The 24,633-nt window shown below is 39.5% G+C and overlaps 1 protein-coding gene across 1 annotated transcript; it reads right to left on the bottom strand.

Moving 5' to 3' along the window:
• Positions 1-5,703: 5,703 nt before the first annotated feature.
• On the bottom strand, positions 5,704-6,672 carry LOC131823107 (olfactory receptor-like protein OLF4). Its single transcript, XM_059159085.1, has one exon. The coding sequence runs from the start codon at positions 6,670-6,672 to the stop codon at positions 5,704-5,706; it is 969 nt and encodes a 322-aa protein (XP_059015068.1).
• Between the last annotated feature and the right edge of the window lie 17,961 nt (positions 6,673-24,633).

A 24,633-nucleotide genomic window follows, 5' to 3' on the forward strand; every position in this document is an offset into this window, starting at 1 on the left:
TAGCCTAGGCCTTTTTTTCTCCTAATTGAAAGTATCCTTCATGATTACTCCGTTCTTTATCTCATGTAACCATGTTAAAAAATGACTCCACTGAGACCCTTTGAGGAAACATGGAAAGGTTGGAAGGACGCGTAAGTGTGCACAAGACTAGTAACTCTGAATCACATACCTGGATGGAAATCCAAGCTTACTGATGATTCCTGTGTTTATGAGAATGAAATATAGTGTATGATACTGATGCTGTTCATTCTCTGTCCCAGTAGCGGTTATGGCAAAATCTAAGATAGTAGGAGATATTTCACTAGAGAAATTGAAGGAATCATATTCGTATGTAGCACTGGAAAATTTCAACCAGAATACAGAAGATAATTTAATAAAACCCCAAATGTTGACCAGTATTTCATCTTGTGAGTACACCTTACAGATGGATCTTGATATTCCACAATTCAAAGAGTAGATGAAGTGCCTGAGATAAAAATATTCTGCATTGCACTAGAGTTATGTTTCAATATGTTGCCTCATCATTCTTAAAGTCAATATAGCCTTGACTCTAAGGTCATATTCTGTCAGTTTTTTTTTTTTTTTGAATTTCCCTTTCTTTTTTTTTTTTTTTATCACAGCTATCAATTTATTTGTTTTCAGAAAAACAGTATTCATTATTCTTTCACCACATCCAGTGCTCCATGCAATCCGTGCCCTCTATAATACCCACCACCTGGTACCCCAACCTCACACACCCCCGCCACTTCAAACCCCTCAGATTGTTTTTCAGAGTCCATAGTCTCTTGTGATTCACCTCCCCTTCCAATTTACCCCAACTCCCTTCTCCTCTCTAACACCCCTTGTCCTCCATGATATTTGATATGCTCCACAATAAGTGAAACCATATGATAATTGACTCTCTCTGTTTGACTTATTTCACTCAGAATAATCTCTTCCAGTCCCGCCCATGTTGCTACAAAAGTTGGGTATTCATCCTTTCTGATGGAGGCATAATACTCCATAGTGTATATTGACCACATCTTCCTTATCCATTCGTCCGTTGAAGGGCATCTTGGTTCTTTCCATAGTTTGGCGACAGTGGCCATTGCTGCTATAAACACCGGGGTACAGATGGCCCTTCTTTTCACTCCATCTGTATCCTTGGGGTATATACCCAGGAGTGCAATTACAGGGTCATAGGGAAGGTCTATTTTTAATTTCTTGAGGAATCTCCACACTGTTCTCCAAAGGGGCTGCACCAACTTGCATTCCCACCTACAGTGTAAGAGGGTTACCCTTTCTCCACATCCTTTTCTGTTTTGTTAATTTTGGCCATTCTAACTGGTGTAAGGTGATATCTCAATATGATTTTAATTTGAATCTCCCTGAAGACTAATGATGATGAACATTTTTTCATGTGTCTGATAGCCATTTGTATGTCTCCACAGGAGAAGTGTCTGTTCATATATTCTGCCCATTATTTGATATGATTTTCTGTTTTGTGTGTGTTGAGTTTGAGTTCATTATAGATCCTGGATATCAACCTTTTGTCTGTACTGTCATTTGCAAATATCTTCTCCCAGTCCGTGGGTTGCCTCTTTGTTTTGCTGACTGTTTCCTTTGCTGTGCAGACGCTTTTGATTTTGATGAAGTCCCAAAAGTTTATTTTCGCTTTTGTTTCCTTTGCCTTTGGAGACATATCTTGAAAGAAGTTGCTGTTGCTGATATCGAAGCTGCTACTACCTATGTTCTCCTCTAGGATTCTCATGGATTCCTGTCTCACATTGAGGTCTTTTATCCATTTTGCGTTTATCTTTGTGTATGGTGTACGAGAATGGCCGAATTTCATTCTTCTAAATATAGCTGCCCAGTTTTCCCAGCACCATTTATTGAAGAGACTGTCTTTTTTCCACTGTATATTTTTTCCTGCTTTGTCGAAGATTAACTGACCACAGAGTTGAGGGTCCATATTGGGGCTCTCTACTCTATTCCACTGGTCTATGTGTCTCTTTTTATGCCAGTACCATGCTGTCTTGGTGATCACAGCTTTGTAATAAAGCTTGAAATCATGTACGGGATGCCCCCAGTTTTATTTTTGTTTTTCAACTTTCCTTAGCGATTCGGGGTCTCTTCTGATTCCATACAGATTTTAGGATTATTTGCTCCAGCTCTTTGAAGAATACCGGTGGAATTTTGATTGGAATGGCATAAAAGTATAGATTGCTCTAGGCAGTATAGACATTTTAACAATGTTTATTCTTCCGATCCAAGAGCATGGAATGGTCTTCCATCTATTTGTGTCTTCTTCAATTTCTTTCATGAGTGTTCTGTAGTTCCTCGAGTACAGATCCTTTACCTCTTTGGTTAGCTAAAGACCACCTTGCTTAAGAATGCTTGGATCAATCAGGAGATCAAAGAAGAACTAAAACAATTCATGGAAACCAATGAGAATGAAGACACTTTGGTCCAAAACCTATGGGATACAGCAAAGGCAGTCCTAAGGGGAAAATACATAGCCATCCAAGCCTCCCTCAAAAAAATTGGAAAATCCAGAACACACCAGCTGTCTCTATACCTTAAATAACTGGAGAATCAACAACAAATCAAACCAACTCTACACATAAGAAGGGAAATCATTAAGATTAGAGCTGAGATCAATGAGGTAGAAACCAGAGATACAGTAGAACGTATCAATAAAACTAGAAGCTGGTTTTTTGAAAGAATCAATAAGATCAATAAACCATTGGCCACGCTAATCCAAAAGAAAAGAGAGAAAGCCAAAATTCATAAAATTATGAATGAAAAGGGAGAGATCACAACGAACACCAAGGAAGTAGAAACAATCATCAGAAGTTATTATCAACAGTTATATGCCAATAAGCTTAGCAACCTAGATGAAATGGATGCATTCCTGGAAAAATATAAAGTCCCAAAATTGAACCAGGAATAAATCTACAACCTGAATAGACCGATATCTTGTAAGGAGATTGAAGCAGTGATCACAAACCTCCCCAAAAACAAAAGCCCAGGACCTGATGGATTCCCTGGGGAATTATACCAAACCTTCAAAGAAGTAATAACACCTATTCTCCTGAAGCTGTTTCAGAACATTGAAGCAGAAGGTAAACTTCCAGACTCTTTCTATGAAGTCAGCATTACCCTGATCCCCAAACCAGGCAAAGACCCTACCAAAAAGGAGAATTTTAGACCAATATCACTGATGAATATGGATGCTAAGATTCTCAACAAGATCCTAGCCAACAGGATCCAACAGCACATTAAAAAGATTATCCACCATGTCAGGTGGGATTCATCCCTGGGCTACAAGGATGGTTCAACATTCACAAATCAATCAATGTGATACAACAAATTAATATGAGAAGAGAATAGAACCACATGGTCCTCTCAATTGATGCAGAAAAATCATTTGACAAAATCCAGCATCTGTTCCTGATTAAAACGCTTCAAAGTATAGGGATAGAAGGAACATTCCTGAACCTCATCAAATCTATCTATGAAAGACCCACAGCAAATATGATCCTCAATGGGAAAAAGCTTGCAGCCTTCCTTTTGAGATCAGGAACAAGACAAGGATGCCCACTTTCACCATTCTTGTTCAACATAGTATTAGAAGTCCTAGCAACAGCAATCAGACAACAAAGAGAAATAAAAGGTATCCAAATTGGTAATGAAGGAGTCAAACTCTCTCTCTTCGCAGATGACATGATTCTTTATATGGAAAACCCAAAAGACTCCACCCCCAAACTACTAGAACTCATACAGCAATTCAGCAACGTGGCAGGATACAAAGTCAATGTGCAGAAATCAGTGGCTTTCTTATACACTAACAATGAAAATACAGAAAGGGAAATTAGAGAATTGATTCCATTTACTATAGCACCAAGAACCATTAGATACCTGGGAATAAAGCTAACCAAAGAGGTAAAGGATCTGTACTCGAGGAACTACAGAACACTCATGAAAGAAATTGAAGAAGATAGAAAAAGATGGAAGACCATTCCATGCTCTTGGATTGGAAGAATAAACATTGTTAAAATATCTATTCTGTCAGTTTTTTCCCCATATTTGTCTTTCTGCATAAATTCCACTTGGAGACATGTATTCTATTTATTATTATTATTATTATTTTCTATCGACCCTGGTAGGCATGGTGGGTACAAACTGTGTAACAATAGAATCCTAAAGTGTGGGAAAGTCCCCATGATTAGCTATAAGCACCAGAATGTCTAAGTCTGGTGATATACAAGCAAATTATGTTCACAAATGAGACGCATAGTCTCACATTTTTTGTTCTAAATTCATGTAAATCGCTGTTGTTGTCAAGATTAGATTTTCCATAGGCATAGCATTCAGTCAAACAAATGACAGAAAAGTGGGCAGAAGAAATGAACAGACACTTCTCCAAGGAAGACATACAAATGGCTATCAGACACATGAAAAATGTTCATCGTCATGAACCATCAGGGAGATTCAAATCAAGCCCACATTGAGATACCACCTTATATTAGTTAGAATGGCCCAAATTAACAAGACAGGAAACAAGTGTTGGAAAGGATGTGGAGAAAAGGGACCCCTCTTAGGCTGTTGGTGGGAATGCAAGTTGGTGCAGCCACTTTGGAAAACAGTGTGGTGATTCCTTAGGACATTAAAGATAGAGCTACCCTATGATCCTGCAATTGCACTACTGGGTATTTATCCCAAAGACACAGATGTCATGAAAAAAAGGGCCATCTCTCCCCCAATGTTCATAGCAGCAGTGACCACAGTCGCCAAACCATGGAAGTGGTCAAGATGCCCTTCAAGAGACAAATGGATAAAGACGGTATGGTGCATATATACAATGGGATATTACACCTCCATCGGAAAGGATGAATACCCAACTTTTGTATCAACATGGACAGCACTGGTGGAGATTATGCTGAGTGAAATAAGTCAGGCAGGGTGAGTCAATTATCATATGGTTTCACTTACTTGTACATGAAGGACATTGGGAGAAGGAGAGGAGAAGGGAGTTGTGGGTAATCAGAGGATTAGATAAACCATGAGCCTGTGGACTCTGAGAAACAAATGGAGGGCTTTGGATGGGAAGGGCATGGGGTTTTGGGTGACCCTGGTGGTGGATATTAAGGAGGGCACGTATTTCATGGAGCACTCATTATGATGCATAAACAATGGATCTTGGAACACTGAGAAAATAAAATAACACTTTAAAACTATACCTAAATAAATAATATACTACATATTCTGCACTTTTTCCACTTTATGTTTCTGAGAATTGCTTATATTGATACATGTTTATTTTGTTTTTCATTTTCATTTTCACTGCTATAGTGTAAGATTCCATTGTATGAATAAAGTGTTTTGGGGTTTTTTTTTCATTTCTCTGGGAAAAAAAACTGGAAAAAATACTATGATATTTTATTTCAGAATAAATTATTCTTAACAGATTCATGTAGTCCTTTGAATAATTGAGAATGCCCAAATATTTCACATCTGAGGTGAGAATGACTTTGAGGAGGTAGAGAAATGACAAAAGAATAATCTGCTGTATACCAGAGCTATCAAAAGGCTTAATAAAACAAGTTATGAACATTTTTCAGCGAGGTCAAAATAAAGGAAAGATCCTCGAAAAACATAGAGGAGGCATGTTCGACTTTCACATTATGGTCAAAGTTTTGCCTCACACTTTGGGACCGGCAGTCATGGACACTTCTTCAGTCCCAGGACAACTGGCCCTTTTAGAGCTGCCACCTCAGAGAATCTCATCAGAGCCTTCTTTATGTCTTTGTTCCTCAGGCTGTAGATGAAGGGGTTCAGCATGGGTGTCACCACCGTATACATCACTGAGGCCACTGCACTTGCATGGGAGCTCTGGGTAGCAGTAGAGCTAAAGTACACGCCTAGGCTCGTACAATAAAATAAGGAGACAACTGACAGGTGAGATGTACAGGTGGAAAAGGCTTTGTACTTGCCCTGAGCTGAAGAGATCCCAAGTATGGAGGAAACTATCTTAGAATAAGAGTAGAGGATCCCAAGGAAGGGACCACCAGCCAGGAACATAACTGCAAAATACATCACCACGTTATTGAGAAAGGTATCAGAGCAGGCAAGCTGGATCATCTGATTGAGTTCACAGAAAAAGTGGGGGATTTCCACCTCTGTACAGAATGACAGCCGCAACACCATTAAGGTTTCTAACAAGGCATGCAGGATACTTAGGATCCAGGACATCAGAACAAGCAGTCCACAGAGCTGGGGGTTCATGATGACTGTGTAGTGCAGGGGGTGACAGATAGCCACAAAACGATCATAAGCCATCACAGTCAGGAGAAAAATGTCTAATCCTGCAAAGAGTTGGAAAAAGTACATCTGTGTAAAGCAGCCTGCAAAGGTTATGACTTTTCTCTCTGTTTTTATATTCACCAGCATCTTGGGGATGGTGGTGGAGGTAACACAGATGTCTGTGAAGGACAGGTTGGCCAGGAAGAAGTACATGGGGGAGTGGAGGTGGGAGTCAGAGGTGAAAGCCAGGATAATGAGTAGGTTTCCAAGCACAGTGATCAGGTACATGGAGAGGAAAAGCCCAAATATGAGGAGCTGCACTTCAGTTTCCTCTGAAAATCCCAGAAGAAGAAACTCTGAAACTCCTGTAATATTCCCTGACTCCATCTGTTGGTGGTAACTAAAAGCATATAGAAAAACAAATGACTAATTTTCACACAAACAAGCATTCATGATCTGGCATGACTGTTAACCACTTACACTTTAGAGTCGGGAAGTTAAATTCAATATATGCGGTGGGTCTCATACCATTAGGGCATCACATCCAAAATTCTGTTTCTACCTCTGTCTGTTCCTCAAGCATAAAGGAAATTCTCATTTTATTGAGAATGTTTTGCATCCCTTGAGGAATACATTCTGAGTATTGACCTTGTTCTAGGCACTGTTTGGGTGATGAATACAAGGTACTGATAAACAATTTCCTTATAATTCTATGATAGAGAGAGATTGTAAGTGAATACATATAATGTCAGATGGTGACAGAAGCTGTGAAGACAGGAAAGCAGGCATAAGGAGAGACTTGATGAGGTGTTATTCTTTTACTGGATGTCCACACAAGACCTGCAAAGAAGGTGACATGTGAACAGGACCTCAAGGGAGATAGGAAGGGAGATTGAGGTTATCTCAGGAAGAGTTTTTTTCCAATAGGGACAAGGCTCAGTGTCAAGGCCCCAAGGAAGCTGCTTGATTCAGAAAATCAAGGCTCAAAAGAAAGCCAGAGTGTTGAAGGGGAAGAAGCATGAGGGACGATGATGAGAAATGGTGGCAGTACGTGTTGGGGAATGAAGCTGCCACTCTGCACCAGCTGAAACTTCAAGATATGGGGAATCCTTCATTTTACTGATTTTGTAGGACTTTCTTAATTTTGTTATAAAGATATCCCATGAGTCGAAATGGACACCCCCATTAGTAACTTCTGTTGCTTGAGTTCTAGCCTCTGTCAATAAATGAGCCCTGGTACCCCTGCTCTGAGGACTGGCCCCAGTTCACAACACACACACACACACACACACACACACACTCGCATACACACACAATCACACACACATACACACACACTTTCTGGGCTACTGGCTGCCATGCCTTTTTCACCCCCAGCTACACTAGTTAGGCCAGCAGTGGATGCATGTCAAGCTCACCAGATCTTGATATCTCTCCCCTAAAGATGGCAGAAATGATACCCAGGAATTCCTATGGACAAATAAACTAGGCGATACCTATCAGTATGCTAATTTTCTGATATCAACTTAAAGAGACAGGAGCAATCTGATCAGTAAAGACAGAGAGAAAAGGGAGGAGCAACATGGACATGAGAGGAAACAAAACAAAACAAAACAACCAGATCAAATAGTGCAGGTGCCCCCAAAATACGAACCACGAGGAAGAAAAAGCATCTTTGTTTCTGGTGACACTCCTGCTCTCGTTAGATTCCTTGATACCCAGAAAAAAAAATAAAGAATCTAAAAGATAAAAGTAGTAACATTTTCATGGTGTAAAACATGTAATAGATGGAATGCTCTGAGTGAAAATGGGCAAAAGGTATAAACCAACACTTCAGAACAGGAAATGTACAAGGTAGAACAGCAGGTAGGCTGTTTTAATACCAAGAAGCAGAAGGTTTGCTTTCCCAGTGGCTAGTTCATCTTTTTTTCCCTAATTTTTTATTTTTTCAGCATAACAGTATTCATTATTTTTGCACCACACCCAGGGTTCCATGCAATCCGTGCCCTCTCTGATACCCACCACCTGGATCCCCCAATCTTCCACTCCCCACCCCTTCAAAACCCTCAGTTTGTTTTTCAGAGTCCATAGTCTCTCATGTTTCACCTCCCTTCCAATTTCCCTCAACTCCCTTCTCCTTTCCATCTCCCCTTGTCCTCCATGCTATTTGTTATGTTCCACAAATAAGTGAAACCATATGATAATTTTCTCTCTCTGCTTGACTTATTTTACTCAGCATAATCTCTTCGAGTCCCATCCATGTTGCTACAAAAGTTGGGTATTCATCCTTTCTGATGGAGGCATAATACTCCAGAGTGTATATGGACCACATCTTCCTTATCCACTCGTCTGTTGAGGGGCATCTTGGTTCTTTCCACAGTTTAGTCCATCTTTATTTGACCAATTCCTCTTTATTTGGCCTGATGAGGTTGGGAGCTAAATCAGACTTCTTCCTCATTTGTCTTGTGTGACATTTTAAAAATATGTTATTCCTCTCTCTGCTTGGCTCATTTAACTTAGTTTAATCTCTTTCAGTCCTGTCCATTTTGATACAAAAATTGGGTTTGCATCTTCTCACAGAGGCATAATTCTCCATTGTATATATGGACCATATCTTCTTTGTCCCTTTTTAGGTTTTTATTTAATTCAAGTTAGTTAACAGAAAATGTAATATTAGGTACATGTTCATCATAAAGTGATTCAAAACATCCATATAACACCTGGTGCTCACTACAAGTGCCTTCCTCAATCCCCATCACCTGTTTTTCCCCCCATCCTCCACCATCTTTATTCTGGTAATCAGGGGTGTTTCTCTTTGATTAAGAGTCCATTTCTTGATTTTCCTCTCTTTTTTTTCCCCTTTGCTTATTTGCTTTGTTTCTTAAATTCCACGTATGTCTGAAATCATGTGGTCTTTTTCTTTCCCTGATTGATTTATTTCACTTAGCATGATACTCTCTAGATCCATTGGTGTCATTGCAAATGACAAAATTTTATTCTCTTTTAGGCTGACTACTATATATACCACTTCTTCTTTTCCATTCATCTCTCCATGGACACTTGGATTGCTTCCATAATTTGGCTATTATATATACTGATGCTTAAATACCTGGGTGCATGAATCCCTTTTGAATTAGTATTTTTGTATTCTTTGGGTAAATACATAGCAGTACAAATGCTGTATCATAGGGTTGTTCAATTTTTAACTTTCTGAGGAAACCCCATACTGTTTTTCAGAGCTCTGACAAGATTTTACATTTCTAGCAACATTGCAAGAGGGTTCCTCTTTTCCACTTCCTCGCAACACCTGTGGTTTCCTGTGTTGTTAATTTCAGCTGTTGCAACAGGTATGAGGTGATATGTCATTACAATTTCTATTTTTGTTTCCCTGATGAGATATTTTGAGCATCTTTTCATGAGTCTGTTGTCCATCTGTATGTCTTCTTTGGAAAACTGTCTATTCATTTCTTCTGCACATTTCTTAACTGGTTATTTGTGCTTTGGTTGAGTTCCAAAATTCTTTATAGATTTTGCATATTTACCTTTAATCAGCTATGTCATTTGCAAATATCTTCTCTTATTCTGTAGGTTGCTCTAATGGTATTTACCCAAAGCATACAAAAACACGAATTCAAAGGAGTACATGCACTCTGGTGCTTTTAGCAGTATTATCAACAATAAATAAACTGTGGAGAGAGCCCAAATGTCCACCAACTGGTGAATGGATAAAGAATATGGGGTATGTATATATACAATGGAATAATACACAGTCACCAAGAGGAATTCTCTTACACCGTACACAAAGATAAACTCAAAATGGATAAAAGACATCAACATGAGACAGGAATCCCTCAGAATCCTAGAGGAGAATATAGGTAGTAACCTATTCGATATCAGCCACAGCAGCTTATTTCAAGATATGTCTCCAAAGGCAAAAGGGAGAAAACCGAAAATAAACTTTTGGGACTTCATCAAGATGAATAGCTTCTGTACAGCAAAGAAAACAGTCAACAAAACAAAGAGGCAATCCACGAAATGGGAGAAGATATTTGCAAATGACAGTACAGACAAAAGGTTGATCCAAGATCTATAAAGAAACGCTCAAACTCAACACACACAAAACAGACATATAAAAAAAATGGGCAGAAGATATGAACAGACACTTTTCCAATGGAGACATACAAATGACTATCAGACACATGAAAAAATGTTCATCATCACTAGCCATCAAGGAGATTCAAATCAAAACCACATTGAGATACCACTTTACACCAGTTAGAATGGCCAAAATTAGCAAGACAGGAAACAACATGTGTTGGAGGGGATGTGGAGAAAGGGGAACCCTCTTACACTTTTGGTGGGAATACAAGTTGGTGCAGCCACTTTGGAGAACAGTGTGGAGATTCCTCAAGAAATTAAAAATAGAGCTTCCCTATGACCCTGCTATTGCACTCCTGGGTATTTACCCCAAAGATACAGATGTCATGAAAAGAAGGGCCATCTGAACCCTAATGTTTATAGCAGCAATGGCCATGGTCGCCAAACTATGGAAAGAACCAAGATGCCCTTCAACGGACGAATGGATAAGGAAGATGTGGTCCATATACACTCTGGAGTATTATGCCTCCATCAGAAAGGATGAATCCCTAACTTTTGTAGCTACACGGACGGGACTGGAAGAGATTATGCTGAGTGAAATAAGTCAAGCAGAGAGAGTCAATTATCATATGGTTTCACTTATTTGTGGAGCATAACAAATATCATGGAGGAAAAAGGGGAGATGCGGAGGAGAAGGGAGTTGAGGGAAATTGGAAGGGAGGTGAACCATGAGAAACTATGAACTCTGAAAAACAATCTGAGGGTTTTGAAGGCGTGGGGGGTGGCAGGTTGGAGGACGCAGGTGGTGGGTATTGACAAGGGCACAGATTGCATGGAGCACTGGGTGTGGTGCAAAAACAATGAATACTGTTACGCTGAAAAGAAATTTAAAAAAAAAAGAAGATGGGCATATATATATATATATATATATATATATATATATATATAATATTCAGCCACCAAGAGGAATGAAATCATGCCATTTACAGTGACCTGGATGGAGTTAGAGAGTATTATGGTAAGTGAAATAACTCAGTCAGAGAAAGACAAGTACCATATGATTTCACTTGTGTGTGGAATTTAAGAAACAAAGAAAATGAAGGTAGGGGAAAAAGGAGAGGAAAATCAGGAAGAAGACCCTTAACTATAGAGAACAAACTGAGGGTTATTGGAGAGATGTGAGCTTGGGGATAGGTGAAATAGTTGATGGTGATGAAGAAGGCCACCTGTGGTTATGAGCACCCTGATGTTGTACAGAAGTATTGAGTCACTCAGTTCTACATCTGATACTAATATTGCACTGTATTCTTACTAACTGCAATTTATATAAAAACATGGAGAACAAATAAATTGCTATAGAATTCAATGATGAAGAAAGAAGATAGAGATAAAAAAATAAAATCATATACCATGTCAGATGGTGACAGGTGGTGCTATGAAGGAAAAAAAATAATCAGTATAAAAAGGAGTAGTTAATAGGAGTTCAGGAAGATCTGCAAAGAAGGTGGCATTTTAAGAGGGGTTTCCAGAAAGACAAAGCATGAGGCAGAAGGTTATCTAGTAGTGTGTGTCAGCAGAGAAAACAGAGCAAAGACCCTCCAGAAGGCACTTTCTTCACATAGGCAAATATCAAAATGAAGTCAATGTGTGAGAGAATGAGCAAGAGGGAGAGTGATGACAGGTGGTGGCAGAGAATGTTGAGGAATGAGATGGCCTTCCTGCCAGAGGGAATACTTCCTCCACATGATGTTCTTTGCATTTTATTAATTGTGTTTCAAGGAGTTCTGGGAATGGAGATAGATCCCTTCCTTATTTCCATCTGTTGGTTAACATTATGGCATTTAAGGATCACATATTTAAGTATACAAACTCAGGTACCATTGCCCTGATGATTTTTTAAGCCCCACAACACACACACACACACACACACACACACACACACACACACACACACCCCTCACACACAGATGCACAAAGTGCATTCTGACCTCCTGGCACTGTGTTACTACCATGCTTTTCTCACCCTGGGCACAATAATGTTGAAAGAAATGATACAAGGCAAGCTGTCAACATCAGATTACCGTTACCCTGAAGAATGTGTAAATAGTACATAAATTCTAGTTAATAAGCCCCCCAAGGTCATGGAAACATGAGCTCCACTATAATACAATAATCTTGTGTCCTGTACTTACAGAACATAAAAAAGCAATTCCAGAAATACAGAGAGGAAAGGGGGAAAAATCTAATAAGTTCAGGGAGTCCCTGAGAGACTGTGATGAGCAGAAATCTTCCCTGGTTCTGGCAGCATTCCAGCCATGGGTCACATCCCCTGATGCCAAGAATAATTAACAATGAAAGAAAAAAATGCATCCAAACAAGAAACAAGTTGTATTTTTATGATGTCAAAATATTTTACTCTAGAAAAATGTGCAAAGGGAATAAACCTGCAATTTAGAACAGAATATACACAATGTAGAGCAGTAAAGGGGATTTTTAAAGATGAAGTAATAAAAGGCAATTTCAAATGTTTTTAAATGCAAAACTTTTGGAACCAGAAAACCAGGTTTTGAGTGTTAGATCTACCACATGTAAGTTCTTTGAACTTGGGAAAGACAACCAATACATTCCAAATTGAATGTCCTTACTCAAATAGTGGGGATAGCAGTATCCATCCTCCTAAGGTGGCAGACATCATTAGTCAGTATATGTAAACAGTTTACCATATAGTTCTTTCCTGAAAGTAAATGAGTGATTATCACACTAGTAAAGAGATTTGGCTGGCTTTTTTTCTTCCACCTCACAAATGTGAATATAGTTTCAACAACTCTTAGTAATGAAGTATTACAAAGTGAAGTGAATTAGCATACCCCTTTTTGTATATTAAATACAATTTTTATGTGAATAGTCACCTTGAGAGAGATGCTGAGAAATGCATGTAAATATAGAACTGCTGTTGCAAAGAAATAGCTGACTGCATGGGTCTGCATGGGGCTTTCTATAAATACAGAACGTACTCAAAACCACCACATGGTATTAAGTTCACAGCTCACATATCCAACCCTAATACTCTGTTTTCCTGCTCCCCTTACCAGAAAACTCATTGGATATATTCTAATTTCATTGGAACAGCTTTAGGTCCTCCATTCCCTTTCCCTGTCTTCTCCAACTGGTCTTCCATTCCAACCACATATTGTCAACAATGTCTGTATTGCTGAGTCCAATGGACACTTCTCTTTTGAAGACACTATGTAAATAATCATAAATGATTCTACCTTGTAAATGAGTCTTAGGTGACCTCAGGCAAAACTTATCTGACTCCTTTCTCTCCAACCTTTTCCTGAAATACCTTCTGAGCTCTCAGACTCACTGGATGGTGTCTATAAGATGAAAATCTCTATGTGAAGGTCCAAATTTTTCCCTGGATGGCTGATGGAGATGAAAGTTCTTTTTCTAGAAAGGATAACAGGAAGCAGCCTGGGTCCTCCAGGCAGGCTTAGGAACCCCAAAGCAACAACCATGTCTGGATGATTCCAAGGATTCCCTTGCTTAAGTTCTACAGCAGAGGAGATATTTACTGCTCCCTGTGTCTGATCATTAGGTACTGTTTCCATTGTTACTCCAACCACATAACACTTCTTTCTCAGTGGGCCACAGATGTGTACAGAAAGGAAACATTCCCTGCTGAGACTCTGTTCCCAGGAGACCATATTAGAAGTCAGGTGAATCCAGTTTTGTAGTCCTCATACTCATGAACTTGCCTGCCTTCTAGAGATCTAAACTCCTTGCACATCCCTTTAACCTAGAGATGATATTGAATTGTTTTAGTTGAGGGTTTAATTTACCAGTTATAGCTTTGGGGTGTTGTTAATAAATAAGCCGTGTGTTCCTTTTCAAGTGTGGTTTTGAATGAAAAGTCCAAGTATTCACCCTGAAGTCTGAAATAAATTCTTTGTTTGATTTTTCAAAATGAAGGTTCCTAAGTGGACAGCAAATACACCACTAAAAAGACTTTCAGTGTGCAGAATAATGTCCCCCAAATATTTCCACATCTTGATCTACAGAATCTGTGGATATGTCTTGTCATAGCAAGGGAGAATTGAAGTTGCAAATGGTATTAACATTAATAGTCAGCTGACCCTACGATGAAGTTATTCTGATTACCCAGGTGGACTCAATAGATTACAAGGGTAATGCAAATGTGGAAGAGGGAGACAGAACCCTTGGGGTCAGAGAAAGATTTTGAGGTGCTATGTTTCTGGCTTTGTAGATAAAGGGAAGACACATGAGCCAGGGAGTACAAGTGGCTCTACACCTGGAATAGACAAGAAAACATATTCACTCCCAAACCTCTAGACTGAACACTCTTCTGCAAACAGTGATTTTAGCCCAGGGAGACCTGTTTCAGACTTGTGACTTCCAGAACTATGAGAAAACAAATTGATTTTTTTAAAGGCAGAACCATGGTAATTTGTTACAACCACAATAAAAATCTAATCCAGACATTTATCCAATAACAATTTGTTCAAGGTTAATGAATTCTGCCTTGGATCTTATTCACTTATATTATCTTGGATAATGATATTTGGTATTGAGATCCCAGTTTAAGTAGAAGAAGAAATCTGAAGTCACTTTGGAGTTGTTCAAACCCAATAGCTGGTTCAGAAAAATAAATCTTCCATGCCATAAATCACACTGACTTACAGGAACTAAGATAGAAAAATTGAATCATTAGGGCCACTTGTTCTATGTTAAATATTTGTATCAAAATGTTTACATAGTTTTAGTTTCACATTAATCCAAAGTTTCATTCTCTTTATTCTTATCCTATCCTAGTTAATAATGAATCTGTACATGTGTATATGAGTGCCAATGTTTATTTGAAAGAAACATGTATAGACACACATGTATAAACACACACACACACACACACACACACACACGTGTCTCCACATTGAATATTTTGATTTCAGCAAAGCAGTCATAAGAGAGAAATGTATTACAATATAGGCTTTTCTCAAAAAACAGGAAAAGTCTGAAATACAAGACCTAACATTACACCTGAAGGAGGTTGAAAAAAAAAAAAAGAACAACAAATAAACCCTATATTCAGCAGAAGAAGAAAAATATGAATGATTAGAGCTGAAATCAATGATATATTAATCTAAGAAATATTAGGACAGATTGATGAAACTAGGAATTGGTTCTTTGAAGGAATTAATGTGATCAATAAAACCCTAGCCAAATTGATCAAAATGAAAAATAGAAAGCACCCAAACAAGTAAATCACAAATTCATACAAAGGGCCAACAGACACATGAAAAAAGTGTTCAACATCACTTGACATTGGGGAAATGCAAATCAAAACCACGATGAGATACTACCTCACACCAGTCAGAATGGCTAAAATTAACAAGTCAGGAAACAATGAATGTCAGTGAGGATGGGGAGAAAGGGGAATGTGCAATTATTCTTAGAAAATATTTTGTAAGCCCTAAGGGGTGATTGTGGAAGCAGAGGAAATGTCAGCAGTGTTCCTGTTTTTGGACTATTGAATGCAATGGCCTGGCAGGAGCAGGATCCCTCAATCCCCAGAGCCTGGGCATAGATTAAGTGCTATGAAGGAATGTAATCCTCAGCACTCCCTTCCTGCATTTGGGGATTGCCAGACAAACATCCTGCACCACCCTTATTCCATGATTGATTCCCTGAGTGACTACACATAAGAGAGAGGCTGCTTTATGGGTTCAAAATATTTACTATCCATTCATACTCCTTTCCCATGCTTTGAGGTATCTCACCTTGCTTTTTGGATAAAAAACAAAATAAAAGCTCTGTGCAGGAATCAGCTGCTGGTGCTCTCCCTTGCAGAGGCATCCATGCACAGCCACTCAGATTGGTGTCTGAGTACTTTATTTCAGTACATGATGACAGGGGAATCCTCTTGCACCATTGGTGGGAATATAAGCTGGAACTGCAACTCTGAAGACAGTTCGGAAGTTACTCAAGAAGTTAAATATAGAGTTACCCTATGACATAGCATTTGCACTACTAGGTATTTACCCAAATGATACAAGTGTGATCTGAAAGGATGCCTGCACCCCAATGTTTGTAGTAACATTATCCACAATAGCGAACTATTGAATCTATGGAATCTATGGAAAGATCACAGATGTCCATCGAAAGATAAATGGATAAAGAAGATGTGAGTGTGTGTGTCTGTATGTGTGTGTGTGTGTGTGTGAGTGTATCACACAGCCATCAAAAGGGATGACATCATCTTTTTTTTAGATTTGCTTCTTGTTATTTTTTTAATTTATTTTTTTATTTGTTTTCAGCATAACAGTATTCATTTTCACCACACCCAGTGCTCCATGCAATCCGTGCTCTCTATAATACCCACCACATGGTACCCCAACCTCCCACGCCCCCCGCCACTTAAAACCCCTCAGATTGTTTTTTAGAGACTATAGTCTCTCATGGTTCACCTCCCCTTCCAATTTACCCCAACTCTCTTCTCCTCTCTAACTCCCCATGTCCTCCAGGCTATTTGTTATTCTCCACAAATAAGTCAAACCATATGATAATTGACTCTCTCTGCTTGACTTATTTCACTCAGCATAATCTCTTCCAGTCCCGTCCATGTTGCTACAAAAGTTGGGTATTCATCCTTTCTGATGGAGGCATAGTACTCCATAGAGGATATGGACCACATTTTCCTTATACATTCGTCCGTTAAAGGACATCTTGGTTCTTTCCACAGTTTGGCGACCGTGGCCATTGCTGCTATAAACATTGGGGTACAGATGGCCCTTCATTTCACGACATCTGTATCTTTGGGGTAAATACCCAGTAGTGCAATTGCAGGGTCATAGGGAAGCTCCATTTTTAATTTCTTGAGGAATCTCCACACTGTTCTCCAAAGTGGCTGCACCAACTTGCATTCCCACCAACAGTGGAAGAGGGTTCCCCTTTCTCCACATCCTCTCCAACACATGTTGTTTCCTGTTTTGTTAATTTTGGCCATTCTAACTGGTGTAAGGTGATATCTCAATGTGGTTTTAATTTGAATCTCCCTGAGGGCTAGTGATGATGAGCATTTTTTAATGTGTCTGATAGCCATTTGTATGTCTTCATTGGAGAAGTGTCTGTTCATATTTTCTGCTCATTTTCTTTTATGATTGTCTTGTTTTGTGTGTGTTGAGTTTGAGGAGTTTTTTTATAGATCCTGGGTATCAACCTTTTGTCTGTACTGTCATTTGCAAATATCTTCTCCCATTCCATGGGTTGCCCCTTTGTTTTTTTGACTGTTTCCTTTGCTGTGCAGAAACTTTTGATTTTAATGAAGTCCTGTAAGTTCATCTTTGCTTTTGTTTCCTTTACCTTTGGTGACATATCTTGAAAGATGTTGCTGTGGCTGATATTGAAGAGGTTACTGCCTATACTCTCCTCTAGGATTCTGATGGATTCCTGTCTCACGTTGAAGTTTTTTATCCATTTTGAGTTTATCTTTGTGTACAGTGTAAGAGAATGGTGGAGTTTCATTCTTCTACATATAGCTGCCCAGTTTTCCCAGCACCATTTATTGAAGAGACTGTCTTTTTTCCACTGTATATTTTTTTCCTGTTTTGTCGAAGATTATTGACCATAGAGTTGAGGGTCAATATCTGGGCTCTCTACTCTGTTCCACTGGTCTATGTGTCTCTTTTTATGCCAGTACCATGCTGTCTTGGTGATCACAGCTTTGTAGTAAAGCTTGAAATCAGGTAACGTGATGCCCCCAGTTTTCAAACAAAAACAGACAAACAATTAGACTGATAGAAGGGGAGGTGAACCATGAGAAACTATGGACTCTGAAAATCAATCTGAGGATTTTGAAAGCGTGGGTGGTGGGAGGTCTGGGTACCAGATGCTGGGTATTATAAAGGGCACGGATTGCATGGAGCACTGGGTGGGGTGCAAAAATAATGAATATTGTTATGCTGAAAATAAACCCAAAAGACTCCACTCCAAAACTGCTAGAACGTATACAGGAATTCAGTAAAGTGTCAGGATATAAGATCAATGCACAGAAATCAGTTGCATTTCTCTACACCAACAGCAAGACAGAAGAAAGGGAAATTAAGGAGTCAATCCCATTTACAATTGCACCCAAAACCATAAGATACCTAGGAATAAACATAACCAAAGAGACACAGAATCTATACTCAGAAAACTATAAAGTACTCATGAATGAAATTGAGGAAGACACAAAGAAATGGAAAAATGTCCCATGCTCCTGGATTGGAAGAATAAATATTGTGAAAATGTCTATGCTACCTAAAGCAATCTACACATTTAATGCAATTCCTATCAAAGTACCATCCATCTTTTTCAAAGAAATGGAACAAATAATTCTAAAATTTATATGGAACCAGAAAAGACCTCGAATAGCTAAAGGAATATTGAAAAAGAAAGCCAACGTTGGTGGCATCACAATCCCGGACTTCAAGCTCTATTACAAAGCTGTCATCATCAAGACAGCATGGTACTGGCACAAAAACAGACCCATAGATCAATGGAACAGAATATAGAGCCCAGAAATAGACCCTCAACTCTATGGTCAACTAATCTTCGACAAAGCAGGAAAGAATGTCCAATGGAAAAAAGACAGCCTCTTCAATAAATGGTGCTGGGAAAATTGGACAGCCACATGCAGAAAAATGAAATTGGACCATTTCCTTACACCACACACGAAAATAGACTCAAAATGGATGAAGGACCTCAATGTGCGAAAGGAATCCATCAAAATCCTTGAGGAGAACACAGGCAGCAACCTCTTCGACCTCAGCCACAGCAACATCTTCCTAGGAACAACGTCAAAGGTAAGGGAAGCAAGGGCAAAAATGAACTATTGGGATTTCATCAAGATCAAAAGCTTTTGCACAGCAAAGGAAACAGTTCACAAAATCAAAAGACAACTGACAGAATGGGAGAAGATATTTGCAAACGACATATCAGATAAAGGACTAGTGTCCAGAATCTATAAAGAACTTAGCAAACTCAACACCCAAAGAACAAATAATCCAATCAAGAAATGGGCAGAGGACATGAACAGACATTTCTGCAAAGAAGACATCCAGATGGCCAACAGACACATGAAAAAGTGCTCCATATCACTCGGCATCAGGGAAATACAAATCAAAACCACAATGAAATATCACCTCACACCAGTCAGAATGGCTAAAATCAACAAGTCAGGAAATGACAGATGCTGGCGAGGATGCGGAGAAAGGGGAACCCTCCTACACTGTTGGTGGGAATGCAAGCTGGTGCAACCTCTCGGGAAAACAGCATGGAGGTTCCTCAAAATGTTGAAAATAGAACTGCCCTATGACTCAGCAATTGCGCTATTGGGTATTTACCCTAAAGATACAAACGTAGTGATCCAAAGGGGCACGTGTACTCGAATGTTTATAGCAGCAATGTCCACAATAGCCAAACTATGGAAAGAACCTAGATGTCCATCAACAGATGAATGGATCAAGAAGATGTGGTATATATACACAATGGAATACTATGCAGCCATCTAAAGAAATGAAATCTTGCCATTTGCTACAACATGGATGGAACTAGAGCGTATCACACTTAGCGAAACAAGTCAAGCGGAGAAAGACAACTATCATATGATCTCCCTGATATGAGGAAGTGGTGATGCAACATGGGGGCTTAAGTGGGTACGAGAAGAATAAATGAAAGAAGATGGGATTGGGAGGGAGACAAACCATAAGTGACTCTTAATCTCACAAAACAAACTGAGGGTTGCTGGGGGGAGGGGGTTTGGGAGAAGGGGGTGGTATTATGGACACTGGGGAGGGTATGTGTTTTGGTGAGTGCTGTGAAGTGTGTAAACCTGGTGATTCACAGACCTGTACCCATGGGGATAAAAATACATGTTTATAAAAAATAAAAAAATATATTAAAAAAATGAAAATATAATATAAATTTAAAAAAGTATGTGACAAGAGAAAACTATATATATGTATGTATGTAAAACAAACAAACAAAGAAATAGAACCTCGTCCAAATGAACCCCAAGTATAAGATTTATATACTACCAGGACAAACACAGATACACAGAAACACTGGCAAAGAAAAAGATGGTTGAGTGGTTCTAAATTCTCAGTGTTTGGTGAGGAAGGTAATTTTGATTCTTTCTGATTGTATCTTGATATCTTTGTTAAAGGACCCAACTTTCCCACAATAAAGGTGGATTTAATATTGGTTTACCTAAAGGGTAGCATTGATTGGGGAAATGGGACTACCTTGAATTTTAACTCTATATGAATACTTAAAAAATAAAGAGGCAACCCACGGAATGGGAGAGGATATTTGCAAATGACAGTACTGGGAAAAGGTTGATATCCAGGATCTATAATGAACTCCTCAAACTCAACACACACAAAACAGACAATAATATCAAAAAATGGGCAGAAGAGATGGACAGACACTTCTCCAATCAAGACGTACAAATGGCTATCAGACACATGAAAAAATGTTCATCATCGCTAGCCATCAGGGAGATTCAAATTAAAACTACATTGAGATATCACCTTACACCAGTTAGAATGGCCTAAATTAGCAATACAGGAAACAACAGGTGTTGGAGAGGATGTGGAGAAAGGGGAACCCTCTTCTACTGCTGGTGGAAATGCAATTTGGTGCAGCCTCTTTGGAGAACAGTGTTGAGATTCCTCAAGAAATTAAAAATAGAATTTCCCTATGACCCTGCAATTGCACTACTGGGTATTTACTCCAAAGATACAGATGTCATGAAAAGAAGGGCCATCTGTATCCCAATGTTTATAGCAGCAATGGCCACGGTCGCCAAACTGTGGAAATAACCAAGATTCCCTTCATCAGATGAATGGATAAGGAAAATGTGGTCCATATACACTCTGGAGTATTATGCCTCCATCAGAAAGGATGAATACCCAACTTTTGTAGCAACATGGACGGGACTGGAAGAGATTATGCTGAGTGAAATAATTCAAGCAGATAGAGTCTATTATCATTAGGTTCCACTTATTTTTGGAGCATAGCAAAAATAGCCTGAAGGACATGGGGAGTTAGAGAGGAGAAGGGAGTTGGGGTAAATTGTAAGGGGAGGTGAACCATGAGAGACTATGGACTCTGAAAAACAACCTGAGGGGTTTGAAGTGGCAGGGGTGTGGGAGGTTGGGGTACCATTTGGTGGGTATTATAGAGAGCATGGATTGCATGGAGCACTGGGTGTGGTGAAAAAATAATGAATACTGTTATGCGGAAAATAAATAAATTAATTAAAAAATAAAAGTAATATAAAAAAATAAAAATACAAAAAAGAATAAACTAAACTAAACTAAAATAAGATTTAAAAAAATTAAAAAATAGAAAAGCAAAAGAAAAACACTGGTATATATATCAAAAGTCAGGTTAAAAATTTATTATGGAATTTGATGTCCTGGACATCTCACTGATGCTAAATAGTGATTTTAAATAGGCTAAGAAATTATCTATATAAAAAATAAAAATAAAGAAAATAATGAACCAGAATAGTGGGAACGAATTAAAAATTAATGTTTTGGGGTGCCTGGGTGGCTCAGTGGGTTAAATCCTCTGTCTTCAGCTTGGGTCGTGATCACGGGGTCCTGGGATCAAGCCCCACATCAGGCTCTCTGCTCAGCGGGAGCCTGCTTCCCCCACTCTCTCTCTCTTCCTGCCTCTCTGCCTACTTCTGATCTGTCAAATAAATAAATAAATAAAATCTAGAAAAAATAAAAATTAAAGTTGTATCTATGAAGTAGTGGCAGTTGTTCTCTTGTCGTCTTCCCCCTCCCCCGGTTGGCTTTCTGTGGGAGGGGCCTGCTGCATGGGTTTTCAGGCAGTGTTTCCTGAATTAAGTCCTCCTGTCCCCACAAGGGGGTGGGCTGTGAGGAAACCGATTTTTCAGGCTTTTGTCCTCTGGAGGTGTTTGTGTGTGTTTGTTTGTTTTCTCTCCCCTTGTCAGCTCTTGATGGCTTTTGGAGGTTTAGAGGAAAGCAAACTGCACCCGGACCTCCCTCTCAGAGAAAAGCTTCCATCTGTTCCACTCTTGGTGCTGCAGAGCATATAAGTTCCCCCTTGGCCAATGACAGAGCACGGTCCCAGTTGTGGTCCCTGGGGTACAGGAACTCCTACTTTTACCCAAAACCACAACAGCGGTGGCTGTCTAGGCAGCACCAGACCTCCAGAGAGGTTCCAAGCAGTGATCACTCACCGAGATTTTCCTGCTGGTCAGGGCTGGGAGTATTCAGGCTTTCAAGGACCAAGAGGTCCTGCCTGGCGCCTGTGCGGACCTCACTCAGGGAAGGGTGTTGGGCACGATTTAGGCTCTGATAGCATAGTGTGGCATGTGCACAGAAAGGCTGTGTTTCTGCCAGCTGGCGAGCTCCCAGACACTCATGGGAGCCACATCCCATGTGCCCTCAGGCACACTTACTCATGTCTCGCACTCTCTTTGGCTCAGCACCAGGGGTGGCTGTCCTCGGACTAGGGACTTAAGCCCCTGTCCTTAACAGCCCTGATTCCCACAATTTCCCCCTCATGGTCTTTTGCTCTTTTTCTAAGTAATTTAATTATTTTCAGCATAACAGTATTCATTATTTATTCACCACACCCAGTGCTCCATGCAATCCGTGCCCTCTATAATACTCAACACCTGGTACCACAGCCTCCCACCCCCCCGACACTTCAAACCCCTCAGATTGTTTTTCAAAGTCCATAGTCTCTCATGGTTCACCTCCCCTTCCAATTTACCCCAACTCCCTTCTCCTCTCTAACTCCCCATGTCCTCCATGCTATTTGTTATGCTCCACAAATAAGTGAAACCATATGATTGACTCTCTCTGCTTGACTTATTTCACTCAGCATAACCTCTTCCAGTCCCGTCCATGTTGCTACAAAAGTTGGGTATTCGTCCTTTCTGATGGAGGCATAATACTCCAGAGTGTATATGGACCACATCTTCCTTATCCATTCATACGTTGAAGGGCATCTTGGTTCTTTCCACAGTTTGGCGACCATGGCCATTGCTGCTATAAACATTGGGGTACAGATGTACGCCTTCTTTTCACATCTGTATCTTTGGGGTAAATACCAAGGAGTGCAATGGCAGGGTCATAGGGAAGCTCTATTTTTAATTTCTTGAGGAGTCTCCACATTGTTTTCCAAAGAGGCTGCACCAACTTGCATTCCCACCAACTTTATAAGAGGGTTCCCCTTTCTCCACATCCTCTTCAACACCTGTTGTTTCCTGTCTTGCTAATTCAGGCCATTCTAACTGGTGTAAGGTGATATCTCAATGTAGTTTTAATTTGAATACCCTGATGGCTAGTGAAGATGAACATTTTTTCATGTGTCTGATAGCCATTTGTATGTCTTTATTAGAGAAGTGTCTGTCCATATCTTCTGCCCATTTTTTGATATGATTGTCTGTTTTGTGTGTGTTGAGTTTGAGGAGTTCATTATAGATCTTGGATATCAGCCTTTTGTCAGTACTGTCATTTGCAAATATCTTCTGCCATTCCATGGGTTGCCTCTTTGTTTTCTTGACTGTTTCCTTCATCAAAAGCATTTTTTTTTTATATGATTGTCTGTTTTGTGTGTGTTGAGTTCTAGGTGCTCATTATAGATCCTGGATATCAACCTTTTGTCTGTACTGTCATTTGCAAATATCTTCTCTCATTCCGTGGGTTGCCTCTTTGTTTTCTTGACTGTTTCTTTTGCTGTGCAGAAGCTTTTGATTTTGATGAAGTCCCAGAAGTTTATTTTAGCTTTTGTTTCCTTTGCCTTTGGACACATATCTTGAAAGAAGTTGCTGTGGCTGATATCAAAGAGGTTACTGCCTATGTTCTCCTCTAGGATTCTGATGGATTCCTGTCTCACGTTGAGGTCTTTTATCTATTTTGAGTTTATCTTTGTGTACGGTGTAAGAGAATGGTCGAGTTTCATTCTTCTACATATAGCTGTCCAGTTTTCCCAGCACTATTTATTGAAAAGACTGTCTTTTTCCCACTGCATATTTTTTTCCTGTTTTGTCGAAGATTAATTGACCATAGAGTTGAGGGTCCATATTGGGGCTCTCTACTCTGTTCCACTGGTCTATGTGTCTGTTTTTATGCCAGTACCATGCTGTCTTGGTGATCACAGCTTTGTAATAAATCTTGAAATCAGGTAACGTGATGCCCCCAGCTT

Source organism: Mustela lutreola, chromosome 2 (assembly GCF_030435805.1).
Source record: "Mustela lutreola isolate mMusLut2 chromosome 2, mMusLut2.pri, whole genome shotgun sequence".
Taxonomy (NCBI): domain Eukaryota; kingdom Metazoa; phylum Chordata; class Mammalia; order Carnivora; family Mustelidae; genus Mustela; species Mustela lutreola.

What these genes read in the sequence shown, in the direction of transcription:
- LOC131823107 (XM_059159085.1), bottom strand. Translation starts at nt 6,672, where the DNA reads ATGGAGTCAGGGAATATTACAGGAGTTTCAGAGTTTCTTCTTCTGGGA.